The following is an 18456-nucleotide window of genomic DNA, read 5'->3' on the forward strand; positions in this document are numbered from 1 at the left end:
TATATATATTGTGGTTTCATTAAACTGCTTCTGTTCTTGTAACTGGAAGGAGCTCAAGCAGATGTCACACACTGAGACAGTCAGCTCAGGTAGAAGTGATGGAGGTGTTCACGAAACGTGGAGATGTAGCACCGAGGGGCATGGGTTAGCGGGTATGGTGGTGATGGGTTGGTGGACTAGATGATCATAGAGGTCTTTTCCAATCTTAATGATTCTGTGATTCTAAGGCAGGGAAGAAGAGCCCAGAAATCCCGTACAGTGGCATTTCCTTGTAGGTTCTGTCAGAACACTGAAATCTTCTGCGTCTCTGCCTTGGACTTTCTCTTTTCCACAGCTGTCACCACAAGTGTTTTCTTTGCTGTTAGCTTGCCACGTGGGAATCAGTGGCTTAGTATGCATAACAGTACAGCAAAAGTTTAGAATATGCTACAAAGCTTAATGACAAAAATATGTGTAGAATCAAATAAATAAAAATCTTACTTTTGGACTGGTTTCTGTGGGCGGAAGGTTGTTCTTTCATTTCATTTTAAAGCCTTGATTCATTTTTGCAATGGTAAGCAATGTTTTGTTTCTAATTTGGTCAGCTTCACTGTTCTTCACATGCGATAATCTATAAAAAGCAAGAACTGCACTAACTGTTAAACAGTAGATTTAAGATACCTCTTTTCTCTCTTGTCTCTTGATCCAAGATCTTTTTAAAAGAATGTGATGTTTACAATTTGATGGAAAATGAGATCTTTTACTCGTCTTACAGGGCTTAGCACCCGGGGCCCCACCAAATGGATGTCTCTTAATCACAGAGCCGAACAGTTAAGCTGAAAAAGATGATTCTTTTTAACATAAGCCATGCAGAAATACGTCTTGTGGAGGCCTCTCAGTATGATGTAATACACAAAATATATATAAACACAGGAATTATCCTGTGAAGTTTTGCAATCAGGACAAACTATTCATTACAATGTTTTGTTGTGTTGGTTTGTTTTGTGTTTTTTCCTGAGAGCGAAAGCTAATCTTAGCATTAGAACAGAGCCACATTCAAAGTAAAAAAGTGAAAAGGAGGGGGCTATATTTGTTTACAAACAGCTCGAATTTGCATAGACCTTCAAAATGTTTCAGACATTTTGCTGAAGTAAGCAAAGGAAGTCTGTCGAATTTTGCACCAGCATGTAGAGAACTGCAGTAGTAGTGATATGAAAGGAGAGGGAATGGGAAGGTGAAGATGGGCAACCATGTGCAGAGCAGTAGGGCAAGGTCTGTAAGAACAACAGTGCCTGAATTAGCCATCCATAAAGATCCCAGCAGATCTGTAGGATGCTTCTCAAAACAGTGAGACACGAAGGTGAGCTGGGATGTAGTAATTAATTATTCTCAACTCCTAGATGGTGTGAAAGAGGTGCACTGAAAACTGGGTCATTTTTACTAAGCTGAAAAGAAACCACAAGATGTGGAAGAGGACTTCACAGGTGACATCCCTTGTTCTAGCTGCCAGAGAGTCCTGATCAGACCACCTAGATACTCACATCTGGAAGCCTGAGTGTTAGACAGACAATTTGAGGGTATATACTCTCCCACTGTTTGTCAGCATGAGCATATGGACTCAAGTGTGAGTATAATTGAAATTATTCAAACTTTCATACAAAATCACCTTTCTCTCTATATGGCCTTGCTTTCATCTTTGCAATATCATTGCTAATGTTGGAGTACTATTTCCTGCAGATATGTGGGAAACTCCAGCTTTTGAACAACTTTGCACGCTGCTATGAATCAGCAACCGCTCTGCCACCTGCATGTAATGAACACAGGCAGGTTCCAACATAATTTGCTTCAGAGAGGAGTTATGCATCCAAATCCACCATATGTTTGTTTAACTGTATTGGATTTGCACAGCTTTCCTTTCAGACAGTGAAATATAAAACTAAAAAAAAAAAAGTAATTCTCTCAACACACAAAGAAATCTTGGCTGCACTAAAACCAGTGGCAAATATCCCATTGACTCCAGTAGGTCCAAGATTTCAATTTGGTTTCTGTCTTTCAAACTGCTGAATGTGAAAGTTTAAAGCAAAGGATGTCTATAAAGATGCTGCCTTACTGGTCTCTCTAGAGCTCATGAAGGTTTCTAAGGGTAAACCACCATCAGAAAGAGGAAAAATAGTAAAAGTACTCTAAAAGGGCCTATTCAAAGAGCAGTTGAACTTCAAGTAAATATTTAATAGCTTTTAAAGGACTAAACAACACAGAGTCCTATAAGAGACAAAAAAATATATTGTATCTTTTCCATTCACTTCAATGGTGGCTTGTTCTGCCTCTCAGGAAACAAGTAGCAATATCTGTACCTCCATCTGCATACATCTTTGAAATATGTTCATTTCCTTCATCTGAAGTTTGTAATAAACTGCCATCCTGTCTTCGAATAGTACCTAAAATATTGGCTGGCTTTTCCATCAAAATGTTTTCCTTTGCAGCAGTGCATTTTTCATCAAAATGGAAACATTTAAAAACATGTTGATATAAATGAACCCCCCCCCCCAAAGGCTTTCTGCACCAACACTGACTATTTCAGGAACATAAAATTCATCATACATTACCAAACTTCATTTTGGCATTCCAAAATGATGATGCTATTTGTCTTTTATTCATTTTTAAATGTTTCTATAAAGTATGGCATGTTATAAACTACTGCTGTTGGCAGGAGAGCAAAATATAATGCTGTACAAATGAATATCATGGTTGACATATTACATTCATTTCTTGGGTGGTGTCATCCTTTTCAATTATTATTGTGAACTGCTATTGAACACTGAATTAAGCATCTTTCCTTGATCACAGTGTCTAGTCATTGTTGCAGAGAAGTGGCATGTCACATCCCTCTAAGTATTTATTTCCTGTTTGTATTGATACTGAACAAGCTGATAAACTGTTTCAAACCGACAGAAATAGGAGACATTTACATCTGCAAGATAAAAATCTTCAGTGAAAGGTAAACAGGAGCCGATACTAACAATTTTTTAAAATCTTTTTAATAAAATATGGTACCGCTGAAGTTGGTCTATGTAATCTGATTTCTAAATATTAAAGATGGGATTATCAATATAAAAATGTAAAAACATAAAGTAAGAAATGCAGAAAATATTTTAAAAATCTAAACCAAAATTTTGATTTCCATAACAGTCATGAGATGTTGAGAAAATAGGTTTCAAGTTAATCTCTCATTTGATTCAGAATAAAAACACATTTGCAATGGAAAAAAAATCATAAATGCATAAATTCCGTGTTTTGACCAGGACTGGTATTTGCACAAACAAGTTAGAAAACAATTCCTCTTTGCAAAAAGCACCACATGGCTATAAAACAGCATGTGTCTGAGCAAGCATTCAATCAAAACTGCTTGAATTTGGAATGGTATTAATAAACCATGAAGGAATTCGGCCATTGTTCCAATATCAATTCATATATCATCACTATATATGGTGTTAAACTACATATAGATTCCTTAATAGCCAAAAATGCTGCCCATTGGCATAATTGGGAAGTAGAAATCAAAGTGAAACTGTGTAATTACACGCAAACCACGTCGGTTCACTCTTGCCAAGAAAAACATTAGCAGAACTATGGGTTGTGTGACCAACTAATTCCCACAGAATAGTTAGCACATCAGGCCATGAAGGAGCTTTTCACCTGCAATCCTTGATCTCCCTGGTCCTACTCTGTCTGTACATCTGCCTAGGCTATCATGTGCAGCTGCTGACAGTTTACACGACAGTTAAAGACATTCAGTCACAAGAAATCCAACAAGCAACAGCCGGAAGGGAGAACTGCTCTGAAGTCATTCTGCTGATTCCGTAACACCAGGATCTATAACTAAGCAAATACCTTCTGTTGTCTGAATACCTCATGCGTAAGGGTGTTTCTGCATGACTAGCATGAAGTTGACATAAAATCACTAAGAGTAGAGATAAATGTATAGTTAAACTCCCACAAAATGATCCACTTGATAAGGACAGGTACAGAAGACCAGCTTTCACCTTTCATGTTCATTCTTTGCTGCTATTAGCTGCAGCATTGTTTTCACAAGTATATTTCAATTCAGTTCCCTTCTGGTAGGAAGAACTCATTACCACCACCACAGAGAACCTCTGCTACTCTGGAAAAGCTTCCAGAGGAATAAAATGCTGCAGCCACCTTGGTTAGCAAAGCAGATCATGTCCCAGTACTGTGTTCTTCACCTTTGGCTCTCACCATATAGGAAATCCTGTTCAAGTCTTCTTGTCTGTTGATCAAATGTCCACATAACAGTAGACAAAATTGATCTCCAAGATTATCACCTCCTGCAGCAGTAGAGTTCCTGGGGAAACTACCAAAGTCAGCAAAGAAACTCCAAGGTGCTGAAAATGAAGTGTTCAAGGGAGCATACATACTTCGTAGTCGGATGGAGGAAGCTGGATTGTGACGATGCTATGTAACACACGATTATGTATTGCAAATGATATAATAGCAGAGAGGATTTTCATGTTTGTTGGGCTGGAAGGTGAACAGAGACGGGAATCCATTCTGTGAAGACATTAAAAAAAGTAAAAAATATTACAGATTCCATCTTTTCCAAGCAGCATACGCAAAACACGCATTCTTAGTTTAGCTTCACTCCGGCAAGTTCCTTGCAGGCACCGAGTATGCATAACAAGTGCACTGGAGCCACCTTAGGCTGTCAGAAGGATCAAGATGATATTTGCAGTCTGCCATCTTTCTAAATGTGTAACTCTTCACATCCAAATGGATAATTCAAACACTACTATTTTGAATAAATGGAGAAGTGGAGCTTTACTCTAGTTATTTATTATTTTAAAACACTACAGATGTTAAAGAAGCTGGTACATGAGCAAGCCCAGATATGCACCCAATTGCATGGCTAAAAAGACTGGCACTGTGGTCCTGTTGCTAGCTGAAACATTTGTCAAGGCAGGTAAGTACTGTTCTCTAAATTCCTATATCCTCTTAGAGCCTGCAGTCAATTCATCACAGTTATCACATCTCCTGGAAAATGTAAAACAGTGTTTCTTAAATAGGAGGTTGCACTTCCGTGTTCCTTTCCTTCACCCCAGAGCTGCAAAAATGTCAAAAGTGTTAGGAAGAGTTACCAGAAGGCACTGTTAGTCAGAAGGAACTCTTCCTCCAGGAGGGGGAAAGGAGAGATGGCTGCACTTACAGCCAAGGATATATCTGACTATACTTGCTGGCAGCAGCTCATTTCCTTTCAGGCAAGCTAGTATTTGTTTCCATAGCCAGCACATACAGCCAGTTCTCACCCTCATCCCAGGAGGTGCTGAGCTGCTGCTGAATCAAGGTTGCACAAAGACAAATGAGCCCGAAGGGAAGGGGCAGGGAAGCGGAGACAGCTTACACTCATAAAATGAGAAACACAGAGTTAGGAGAATTACAGAAACAACAAAATCCATCTGCACTTTGGAAGGTTCTTCTACCAGCAGAGCCTGGGAAGTCCTTTCTCCCCAGTAATGCCTCTTACATATCATCCAAACCTCAAATTCCTCTCTGGAAACGAGTGTGGATGGGGCTATATTTCCCTGTGGTTATTTTTGAATGACTCAAAACTTTTGCCTCCCTTTTCCTTTGGGACTGAGGGGCTGCACCAACCACCAGCAAATATTTGCATTCCATGTTTCAGTTCTGTGAAGGAAGTGGCATCTGGGACAATATGGCATGACAATGGCTTAAAAGTCTCAGCTTTAATTGCAGACATATACTATCAATATGTAAAACAATACAATAACATAAAGTTAAGCTCTTTGATTACACTGAGTGAGCCTTGCAGAGGGGAACAGAAAGTACATGGTTCCGTAGCAGTTTCAGAAATCCTGCCTTCGCTATAACATATACTATCACTTCTTTTAACTGGGTCAAAACAAATTGCCTCAAAGCACCTTTGTTGTATTACCACAAATATCCCCCACCTAATACACTGATAAACTAATACACTAATAGTGTAATACACTGTCCACTAATTTGGGCATACCTCTATGCTCTTTTTAGGACATGTCTAGCAAGATCAAGGGAGAAAAATCCTTGTCAGGAGCATCTGGTGGTCTCCAAGCTCAACCCACTACTGAATGTAGCAGATCAATCAGTGGCAGCAGATGCAGATAAGGTTGAGCATTGCCTTCTTCACAAACAAGATCTCCCAGGCCTTTGTGCCTAGCTGCAACGGTTAAAGAAAAAAGAAACTCCTGAAAGTGGCAGGCAACTGAGTCTCTTGGGAAACCTAAATGCATACATGTTCATGGAAGCAGATAGGGTTTGCCCAAGGGTCCCAGAAGAGATGTGATGTGTCATTGCATGTCATCATCATCTTTGAAAGGTCATGGAGGATGGGGGAGGCTACCAATGGCTGGAGAAAGACAAATGTTACAGATCTTCAAAAAAAGCAATAATGACGATATGGGAAATTACAGAATAGTAAGCCTCATATTGATCTTTGAGAAAATCCTTGAGAAAGTGTTGTTGACTTCTGGGCAGATGAAGGAGAAGAAGATGACTGGTAGCCAAGGATAAATCACACCTGACCAACCTGAGGGTCTTGTGATGAGATTACTATACCTGAGAATGAAGAAGCACCAATGGATTTCACTTTTCTTGATTTTAGGAATTCTTTTGACATGGTTTTCCACAGCAAAGTAAAAGCATATTAAAGATGGAATGCCACAATGAAGGTGGGTGGACTGCTCAATGAGGAAAAACTGGCTGGACATCAGGCTTAAAAGGTAGTGATTGATGCTTCCCCTCTTGTCTAGAGCCTACTGACAAGTGAAGTCTGTACTATTTTATACCTGTATTACTGACCTGAAGGAACTGTTGGGGTGCAATCTCATTAAGTTTGCAGATGAAACCAAACCAGAGAGCCTAGTCACTGTGCATGGGAGCAGTGCTTGGACCTATACAGTCTGGAGGAATGGGCCAACAGAAATGTTTTGAAATTCAAGAGCAAGTAGAATGTTCTGCACATGGGATAGAATAATCTACTGCAGTGAGACTAGCTGCCCAGGGAGCAACTCTGTGGGAAGGGAACTGGGGGCTGCAGAGCACAGCAGGATGAAGAATTGCCAGCAGTGTGCCCCAGCAGCAAGAAACGTTGTGTCTACCTGGGCTGCATTACAGGAGCACAATGATCTTCCCCTTTACTTGACACTTGTTAGACCACATCTGTATTACTCCAGCCAAAGTTGGGCCCTTCAGTACAAGAAAAACAGCCAACTATAGTGTTTTCAGCAGAGGGCCATCAGGACGGTAAGGGGCCCCATGAGGAGGGGCAGTGGAACCACGTCTGGTTCAGCCTGAAGACAAGATGGCATTGGAGGCTCTTAACAGCACTCCTGGTACCTGCAGGGAGGTTATGCAGAAAAAGGAGCTGAGTTCTTCCCAGTGGTGCACAATGGGAGTGTGAAAGACAACTGGGATATGACAGGATATATGGAAAGATGGTTTCACTCCTAGGACAGCCAGCTAGCAGCAGCACAGCTTGCCCAGGAAGGTTATGGGGGTTTTCAAGGTCCGACTAAGCAAAAACCTAAGCAACTCAGTCTGATCTCACAGCTGGCCCTGCTTGGAGCAGAGGGCTGGACCAGAGGCCTGAAGGCTCCTCCACACCAAATTACTCTGTGTTATAATTTTGTTATCCGAATAACTTTTGTCCTCTCACACTTCTTTAAAACATTTCTGCATATATTTCAATATTTGTTTCTTTGCAAGTACTTACACAACATCCTCTTAATAATCAGTAGGAAAATTGAGCTTAATTACACAGGCAAGTATCTCAAGTGGAAAAAAAAACACATTAAAAGCAGACCAGCTGCCAGTTACCAATTTTCAAGTATACTTTTAAAAGTAATACAGAGGAAAAGTAGTAACTCCAGTAACTCTAGTAACTAGTAACTTAGAAAACTAAATGACAACCGAAAAAACTGAACTCCTCCGTATTTGAACATTTAAATAGCCTCCAGCAACAGCAGTCAAGGGGTGCCTTGTCCTGCTTTTCTTTCTCTGGGAAATGTTTCTTGCTTGTGTTCCATATGACACATGGGTTGAACATGATGTCTACTGCTGCTGCATGCTTCACATTCCTCCCTGCTCTTGCAGCTCGCCATTGCCCAAGAAACTCTAGACATCTATGCATCATAAGGGAAAACTTTGAATGAACAGATGCCTGCATAGTTGTTCTGCAGTTCATACTGGTTTTGGCAGGTTTGGACCAAAAACTGCTCTGAAAACAAGTATACCTGGTCTCTTTCAGTGAAAAAAACAGTATTACAAATGGCAGGACGCAAACTCTGCCCTTCGAAGTGTTGTTTTATCAGTGTGTAACAGAACCCTTCCCACTCCATCACAACTGTCCCTGCAGTAACAAGAGAGCTTGCAAGTAAAACAGAGCCAGCCAAGGCTTCGCTCTTGGTCTCCATGCTTTTGTCTCTCTGGGACCACTCCTAAGTTCACATCATGCAGCTTTTTTCCAGGCCACCCAACTGAACTGCTTGCTCAGGAAGCAGTCCCTGCTAACCACAGCCAGCTAAGGTTGATCCCTGTCTGCTTTGGGCCTTCCTCCCAGGCCACCTCCTTTCACAAGCTCTGTGCATCAGTTGGACTGGAAAAGAGGCCACAGCGGGTGAAGGGCTTGAGGCCTTGCTGCACTCTGTGAAAAGCTGCAGATGTGTTGCCAGATTGTAAAAGAGATTTTTTCAATCCCAATACTCCACTGGAGCACCTGCATTGAAATGGGCTAGTAACAGCGCTAGTTTGCTGAACTTTAACTGAAATGTGTGAATATCCTGTCCACGTACATACGAGACTCTGCAAAACAGCTGCATGCTGAAAAGTCTTAGAATCAAAGAATCATACAATCATTAAGATTGTAAAAGACCTCTAAGATCATCTAGTCCAACTGTTCACCCATTCCCACCATGCCCACTGACCATGTCCCTCAGTGCCATATCTACATGGTTCTTGAACATCTCCAGGGACGGTGACTGCACCACCTCCCTGGGCACTCTGCCACTGCATCATCATTTTTCAGGAGAATTTTTTCTAATATCCAACCTGAACATCCCCTGGAGCAACATGAGGCCACTCCGTCTTGTCCTATCACCACTACATGGGAGAAGAGGCCAGTCCCCATCTTGCCATGACTTCCCTTCAGGTCACTGTAGAGAGCAACAAGGTGTCCCCTAAGCCTCCTCTTCTCCAGACTGAACAATCACAGTTCCCTCAGCCTCTGCCCATAAGACTTGTGCAACAGACCCTTTGCAGCTTTCTTGCTGTTCTCTGAAGATGCTCCAGGGTCTCAATGACTTTCTTGCAGTGAGGGGCCCAAAACAGAACACAGTACTCAGGGTGTGGCCTCAGCAAGGCTGAATACAAGGGGACAATTACCTTCTTGGTCCTTTGGTCATCTTTCAAGTGAAGAAAAGGACAGTGTTTTCCATCCTGGAAGGTCCAGATGGCTAACTCAAAGCTAAAAGCCAGGAGAGGTGGTATCAGCTGCCATAAGGTAGATAAGAAAGTGAGGAGGACATCAGTGGTGACCAGGAACTTCGGGTCTGCCTATGGTCTGCTTCATTCTTCAGCACAGTCGTGACAGCTCAGTAAGGAGCCTTTTGCTCAGGTAAGCTTGTGGGTAAGTTTATATGGATCTAATGACACAAGTGTACATATCTCATTTCTTATGCATTTGCCAGGCACAGAAATTTGACTTTTCTGCTGGATAGAAAACTTCGCTGGGCTTTTGGAAGACCAGACATCCTAGAATGACAAGGGAGGATCAAAATCAGCTTGTTCCCTGTGCCCTCCTCATAGATACATCTAAACACATTTTGGACTAGATGTTCCCTTTACAGGACTGCATGATAGATGAAAGATTAAAATCACTGTCCACCATGGTCATTCCTTCTTCATTCCTTAACTGTTTTTGGCCTTTTACAAGAAGTTACCCAATACTTTCCATTAGAAGGCCCTATAGCTTTGCCAAAATTCAGTCATTCTAGCTGTAATTTCTCCTGCTGGCTAGATGCCTCTGGCTGATTCTGTTTGGATCTCTTTTAATAATTTTTTGGAAAATTTTCAGTCATTTCCAGAAAAAACCTATGGGGAAAAAATGTACATATTGTTGCCTATGTCAAAAACTTACAGACATTTTGTTTTAAACACTCTTATTTCCCAGGCTTTGGGAAATTTGGTGAGTCAATGATCCTTAAGTCTGGAATGGCCTTTTCTCTTTCCCAGTGGAAGTATGCAGAGCATAGAAGCAAAATATAAACCACAGATCTATATAGCAAAGATGATTTCAATTCATTATGAGTTCTGCTTCACTTGTTGTAAAGGTCAGAGAGTGTGTATGAAGGACAAAGGAGAAGAGGCAGGGGAAAAAAGAAATTCTTGCTTTCAAAACTGGTGTCTTCAGTGCTATAGAACAAGACTGACTCTGCCAGAAAGCTCCTACGCTATGTGAGCAGCTGTGTGGGGTTTGTTTGGGATGGAGTGAGTTTTCTTCACAGCAGCCCATGCAGTTCTGTCCTTTAGATTTGTGGCCAAAGCACTGTTGATAACACCAAGGTTTTAGCGACTGCTGAACAGTCTTTGTGCAGTGTCGAGGCCATCTCTGCTCCTCATTCCATCCCTGTAGCAAGTAAGTTGGGGGAGGGTGAGAGGCAGGGAGGGAATACAGCCGGGACAGCTGACCCCAAGTGACCAAGGAGATATTCTGCATCATGCTCATGGAGAAAACAGGAAGGATTTTTTTTTTCCAAAAGTAGTCACTGCTTAGAGACTGGCTGGGCATTGGCCTGCTGGTGGGAGGTGGTGATTGATTACCTTTGCATCAGCTGTTTTTTTTCTTGGTTTTGGTTTTTTCTTTTTCCCTTCTCTTATTAAACTGATTTTATCTCAGCCCACGGGTTTTTCTCACTTTTTCTCTTCCAGTTCTCTTCCCCCGTTCAGTTGCAGGGGAACAAGCAAACGACTGGGTGGGGGCTGAACTGCTGGAAGGGGTGATACACCACAGCATCTCACCAACATCCAGCTCATCCTGGCTTGTGACTACCCTTGTTTTTCTCAGCAGTCTTCGTAGGAGCCCTACGGTGTCATTTGCAGAAGGGCTGAGTGCTCATCCCTGCCATGGAAGTCAATGGGATCTAGCTTGCAAACACGCAAAGTACTGAGTATGAAGCTAGATTGCAGCGTTTGTGCCATCTGCAGCACACCTAATGTCACAGTCTTTCAAGACATGGGTTTTGGCTCAGGATTGCTTTCTGTAGGCTTTACATACATGAAAAGCAATTAGAGGAAGGGCAGAGGCAGCAAAATGTATAGCTAAGTCTTGTGGAGCTGTGAGTTGAGCTTTTAGCCATCCTTGCCAAGCGGGGAAGTGGAAGATGCTCTTGAATCCGTAGCTTGCACATTGCCTGTAACCCTGAGTACTCTAAGAAATCAAAGCATTTCAAATGAGGCACTGCATAAAAGAGGATAACTTTTAAATTTAATTTTCCCACAGCTCAGTCCTATAAAATGGCAGTTATAATACTCCTTTTTGCTGGCAAAGATGCTTGCAAAATTTAAGTCACATTTGTAAAATATATAAATGTTACATTGATGACAGGCATCAGGAGGAAATAAATAATTTTATCTTCAGAGTGGAGCCCAAATGTTGAAGTGAATAGTACCTAGAGGGACAATGAGGAGAAGATAAAATACTGAATGAGTATTCACTAAATGGATTTAGTCCCTTTTCTGTACTGAATAAAGGAGAGCTATTGGAGAAGAGTGAACACGTTACTGCAATCCAACATCTATATAAATAGTTTTTATCAATAGAAATAAATGTGTTTTATCATAACCCAAATGCATACAGATAAGTTAAGGTCACACAGGCAATCTTTCTACTGGCATTTGCTAGCTCGTGTGTGCTTGATTTCACAACCTCAGAAATGTTCATTCACAGCAGTTCCTTGTGAATGGCTTTTATGAAATCTGACAAAATGAAAATACATGGGATGTCTCCAAAGTTCTAATTAATAATTCAAATGAATATCTAGTGTCACTTAAGCTATCTGAAAGAAGATAGACATACTGCATGCAACTGATGACAACATACTTAATCTCTGAAGCAATATGCAAGGGACTATTTATCACTACCTTTTTGATTCATCTGTTCCCCTTGAAATCTGTTTAGTCTAAAAAGCATACTAGAGTGGCTATCATTTATTGTTATTATATCCTAACAAGCAAAACTTCAAAGGTTCAACATACTCTATAAACAGTCATTTGCATAAATTACGGATGTGTTCTACATAGTAAAGAAAATACTGTACATTTGGAATAATGATGTTCCCAGATTTCCAAAATCTACCCTGTACTTTTTTGGGCCAAACTCAGAGATGAGGAGTTGTAATTTAATATTCCCCTGACCCTACTTACACCCACTTGTTGAAGCATCGGGGAGTCCTGGTGGGCGTAACTCACATACTGAAGAGCCAAAATACGTTGTAATAAAATTAACTTAATGCAGGGAGGATGCTCTGTCTTTCTGCTTTTCTTGCTGTGTCCATCTCCTGTGGCCAAGCAGTATACAAGAAATACTGAGTGCCTGTTTGACCCTGATGTCTGCAAGGGAAGAGATCAGGAAAACTAAAAATCTGGATGTGCCATGTGGATCTATACTGATATAACTAGCAAATCTGGGGAGAAGGCACACCTTACTGTAGTGTCATGTCAGTGTCTGATAAAAAACTAAACTGTACATCAGCTTACACTCTCCAGTGTCAGATCATCTTAGGATGACAGCCCTGCACATCATCTTACTTCCAGAAGAGCTTTCACAGACGGACAGGCGTATGCAAAATGTGCCTGGCTATCCCCAAACTGTACACAAAACACATGGCATGTAACAACATCTGTAAGATGCTACTCAGAGTTGATAGAGCCAGCTTCTCCAAGTAGACTGCTGCCTGCAGGTAGATGAAGATAACTGGAGGCAGCAGGTCGCTGGCATTTGGAGAGCCTCAAAACACGGCAAGATCTTCAGCTGCTTCTACCAACATGACCCAAAACATACCCAGTATCATTCTGATATACTCCAAACAACTATCTGACCCCATCAGATCCTGAGCAATCAGAAAGTATGTTTGAGGAAGTCAGAATTATCTTAGTATGTTTGTTGAAATAAATCAACACTATAAACAAACAAAATGTTATTACTAATCTATACAAAGCTACTTCCTCTAGCATCCTAATACAATCTGGCATTAGTTAGTTTTAGTTTTTCCATCCTTGACAGTTAGGCATTCTAGCAGTGGAATTATTTTTCATTAAGTGAAATTTTGGTGCACTAAAGTCAATTTTTCATTGCCTTAAGTGCTCAGCAGATGCAACAGCTACAGTTGTTTTCAGTAATTTTGACAAAATACTGTGAAAAAAAATTGGTTTATAAGTTGCCAGAATAAAATTTCCCAAACTTTCTGACCCAGAAATAGTTACTTTTCACTCAAATTTAAAAAAATAAATCATAATGATGTATTTCATTAAATATAAAAAATAAAAGACAGTTCTCCCTAAGTATTGTCTGTAGGTAATAGTAATAACTGCACTTTTATTTGCATTCTATCCATTTGTTTTTCACTAAATTCAAAGTAATGTGACTATCCGCTCCGTTCTAGAGCCTTGCCATGTCATCCTTTCAGGAAGTCAAGATTTTAGAAGGAAAAAAGTCACAACAATTGATAGAAAAAAGAACTGGTGCATGAGCCTTAGTGTCATCAAAGTCCAAGCCGTATCTACAACAAAAGTCTGTTTCTCTGAGTAGCTTCAGCACGCTGAAAAGATAAGCAGGTGCTTTGCTGCTTTCAGAATCTCCTTCAGGTTCCCAGTTATTCAAAACAGGAAAGGGAAAACAAACAAAAAAAAACAACAAAAAGCCTTACTTGTCACAGGCAAGTCTACATAACTAAATACTTTCAAATTGTGATGCTAATTATACAGATTAAGGAAAGGCTCATCTGTAGATTTAACTAAATTATCAATAAATAACTTCACCATTTGTGGATTTAATAAAATTAACAGTAAATAACTTAGCTGTTTGTTCAGGAGCATTACAATTTTATTACCCAGATCCAAGGATGATTTCTTTGCTCTGGACACAGATCCAAAAAGGTCATTAAAAGCAATATGAAATTGTTGTGGAGAAAAAAAATATCATTAAAATACGTCATAATATTCAACTTTCGCTTTTAAAATGCATATTTTGTATTGAGCCCAAATGATGCAAACTTCAGACAAATGATCTCCCACATAGAACTCCTTCTTCACACGCAGTTCTCTTCAATGATGTATTCAATTCTTTTTCAGATTTTTGTATTTAATTGTTACCTTTTGTACTGCATGTGGACTCAAGCTGTTAGAAGGCTGTCAGTCAAAGAGAATGCCACATATATCTTTTAACATGCTTCCAACATCTCTAAGACTCATCAAATTGCCAAGTGGCTTCTGGTTGGAGAAGAAAGGAACGATTCTGACAAAACATTGTAAGTTGAGCTCTAGGAAAGGGGCAGGTCAGAGGAATGGACTGTTGTGGTGTCCAAGTGAGCAGGAACTATATACATTATGTTTTTGCATAATTTCAGCAAATTTGCACAATTTGTTCAAACATACAGAGAGATCAAATTTGTATCTTTTGAATCACTTTAAAGATTGAACACATTTTGCAGAGTAGAAGCAAGTGTGAACTAAATTACCTTTCTTGCTGTTCAAGGGGGGATTGTAGCAAGGAAAACAAGAACAACCAATGTGGCTGGTAACTGCTTATGGTCACACTGTGCTCCAGTACTCACTTGGGTGCCTCATTTCATTATTTGATGAATAAATTTTAGTAGGTCTGTCTAACCAAGTCATATAGAGTGGATGTAATATTTCAGATGGACATTTGGGGACATTTTTGTTGTTTAGTGTACAGGAGACTGAAACAGAGACAGTGAAGAAGAGACCAGAATTCTCCTGTTAAGCCAAACTGCTTTTGATGGAGAGGCTATGTGCTTCATAACATCAACAATTCAATGATATTAACCTCATTAATTACATTTGCTAAAGTACCCTGTATCCATGAACCATCACCAGTGTGGCTTCCCCTTTTGTGCGTTCATTAACCCTAAGACTGATAAATGTGACAGTAGCTTTCGGAAGCAATACCTACTTCTGGTAAACGGAGGTGGGTCAGTGGGAAGAAAGAACTCTGAAATGAAACTTAAAATACTTGAGACTGTTCATCTCCCCACACAGAGACCTTGATGGTGATCATGGCCATCCTGAAGAGTGGGCAGCTGGCTCTCAGCCTTGCCAACTGCTGGATGCAGCCAAGGCAGAACGGATGGTTACAAGGGACTGCAGACACGACATCTCATCACATGTTGCAGCAGATAGGACACATCCATTTGAAACCTGTGTGTATCGCACATTATATGGCCTGTGCCACTTGGAGAGTAAAACACAGTGATTGCCCATAGTGATATTTCTACTCACCTATGTGTGTTCTTGTGAAGGCATGCCTTTTTTGTTATTAAGTAGGCATGTAAGCTTTCTTATATAGTTATTAAACGTGGGTTTGTGTTATATACACCTAGCGCTTACACAGTGCTAACAAATTCTGCAATATTTGATGTCTTCAAGGTTAAAATCTTCTTATCTGTAGTATGTTTCAAAACATAACAACATTCAAAATGAAACTCAAATTATGGCAAGCTCAAGTAACGACAAATAATGTTATGTATTCTGAAATATTGGCTAAACACAGTCCTGCAAAAAGTGAAAAACATGTTTCCATGCCTTTCATTATGATAAAGGAATCGAGAATAAGTTTTAAGATTGCCAAAAAAAATCTTTTTTTTTTTTTGTATATTTGCAATTCCATTTTCATTTGAATAAATACATTATTTGCGTATTTTCAAATGTAGTGTACAGAGTTGAAATCAGACATTGAACTCAAATAAAAACATGACTTCTATGAAGTGTCTCTCACAAGAGAGAAATACCTCTCACTTCACAGCCACACCTTATTCATGTCACTGCCTTTTGGCAGTATGAACATTTGTGAACTACTTTTCAAGGATAAAGTGAAGGAAGAATAAAACACCATCAAAAATCTTTGATGAACACCTGGAGAGCTCACTGCAAATCGCGGCCACTGCCATTGAACCAGGCTGATGTGTTAGTTCCAAAAAACAAGGTCACATATCCTTTTTGTTGCCCTCATTTTTTCTTTTAATAATAATAATAATAATAACAATAATAAAACACATAAAAAAGCTATATTACTTATAAACATTAACTATATTATATGTTTTAAATGTGGCCCAAGACAATTCCTCTTCACTCCACGCAGCCCAGGCAAACCAAGAGATTGGGCACCTATGGAGTAGAGGAAAGATTTAACACACAAACAACAGTGACATGTGTCAAAGAAACCATGAAAACAACAGAACAGTTCTCAAGCTTTCTGAATTTCTTTACTAACACGTATTTTCAAAATTGTATTAGTAGAAGATCATCAGTTATTTAAATATGTAAAGGATATATAAGAAATCTGATGTGGAATACAAGTTATGTGACTAAAAGAGAACACAGAGGCATCTTTTAGAAATACGAAGTCACTCACTATCTCCACAATTTACTAAATGTTTTTAAAATCACAAGAAATGAGGTAGATTTGGGGCCTAATTATTAATCATACTTTTTTATGGATTCTAAATATTCATCATTTTTCTTTCAATAAGTAAGGAATACGCTTCCCCCTGATACAGGAATTCACAGTAAGTCACAGACCACAGGTCTCTTCACTGTTTGGTTGCTATCCATCAGTTCACTATGGTTACTCTCTGAAGAGCTGAAAGAGTTATCAGCAACTGCTTCTGGTGAATTTTCTAAATTCTTACTTACTCCTGCTCCTTGTGCATTTTATGATATCATAGATTTTGGTAATTCTTTCTTTGCATTCCTTCAGCACTGTGGTCTCAAATAATTTTCCTTTAGAGAAGTGCGGTTTCATTACCGTTCTTTATTCAGTGCACGATAATGAAAAATTTCTTCTTGGAAACATATCCATGGGCTTTGGATCAGAGTTGGGATAGGCTTTTAGTTTGGGAAGCTGAGCAATATCGATTCTTCAAGAAAACTCTAAGTTGACTTAGGATCCAAAATGAATGGTAGAACTGACCAAGAATTAATCAGTCCTACCAATATTGTGAGTGCTGTTGGTTTAATCCAACACTCTACTGCAGGGCTTCCTTAATTACCTGATGACTGCACTCAGATGTAGTAGTTTTATTCGTGACTTGCACCAAAAACAGATATTCCAGTCAACTACCAGAGTGTCAGTGAAAAGCTGAGTCATGTCTCTTTGATACCTGAGCCCTGCTTTAAAGTAGCAAATGGCTCCTGCAGCTGGTGTGCAGGCATCTCTGGAGGTATCAAGCTGGAAGAGAATGAGTACTGCAAAACTTGCTCAAGAGGTTGCTAAGCCAATCAAAAAGAAACAAATTCAGATTTCTAAATTCTGGCTTTAATTTTTGTTCTGCACTGGTTTTGATTTGATGAATTTGATGAATTTACTCCCCCATTCATTGCTCAGGAAAGACCCCACCCAATAGGTTTATAGTGCTTTTTGACCTTGTGTTAAACCTATGCTGTGATATCACACTACAACTCTGCAGGGACGCTGTGATCCCATCAGAGTCACCAAATGGCTGAGAAGGTTGTATAGCACCATCCCTTCTTTCAGCATTGCCCCATGCAGCAGGCTGGAATACCTCCAGCTGTACCACAGAGGCCAAATCACGCACGTCTCCTTTCTGCAGTGGGAAAGCCTCTCAGGCGCCTGCATTGCTTTGCTTATCCCCAGAATGAAGCGGTGTACGGTGCACGAGCTCTGCTTCATCAGCACTGATGTTACTGGTTGGAGTAGGATCACAAACCTGTATTGCCGCCTTCGATTGCCTAAGTAAGGGCAGGTTTGCAGCAAATCCCTGTGCACCTTTCAAGAAAACAGGAGTCTGGAAATGCTGCATTACTCCTGGCAACATCCAGAACGAGAGAAATAGAAGACAACCAGCCTGTACATCCCTAATCCCACAAGTATTTACACACATTCTTCAGGCCACGCACTGAGCGGGATCCCTTGGAATCCAGCAGGACTGTTTGGGGCTGAGCGCCGCACGTCCCAGCTGATGGGTACGCATCCGCGGTTTGGGATTTCTCACTTGGGTACCAACGAGGCGTTCGGACAGTCAGGAGGCCAAAACTCCGTGTGCCTGCAACACGCGCAGGGAGGTCAAGAAGGGACACCGCATCCCATCCGGGATGCCCTCTCATCACCGACGGGTGACGGGCGAACCCCATCCCGTCCCACCGCCATCCCAGCCT

At 40.4% G+C, this 18456-nt stretch overlaps 1 protein-coding gene across 1 annotated transcript in view; it reads left to right on the plus strand.

Moving 5' to 3' along the window:
* Positions 1-4899: 4899 nt before the first annotated feature.
* COLEC12 (collectin subfamily member 12) overlaps positions 4900-18456 on the plus strand; it is a 108956-nt gene continuing 95399 nt past the window's right edge. The window contains exon 1 of the mRNA XM_031552868.1: positions 4900-4957. Within this exon, the coding sequence (XP_031408728.1) occupies positions 4900-4957 (58 nt within the window). The remainder of the gene's footprint in view (positions 4958-18456) is intronic.

Source organism: Meleagris gallopavo, chromosome 3, assembly GCF_000146605.3.
Source record: "Meleagris gallopavo isolate NT-WF06-2002-E0010 breed Aviagen turkey brand Nicholas breeding stock chromosome 3, Turkey_5.1, whole genome shotgun sequence".
Lineage (NCBI taxonomy): Eukaryota > Metazoa > Chordata > Aves > Galliformes > Phasianidae > Meleagris > Meleagris gallopavo.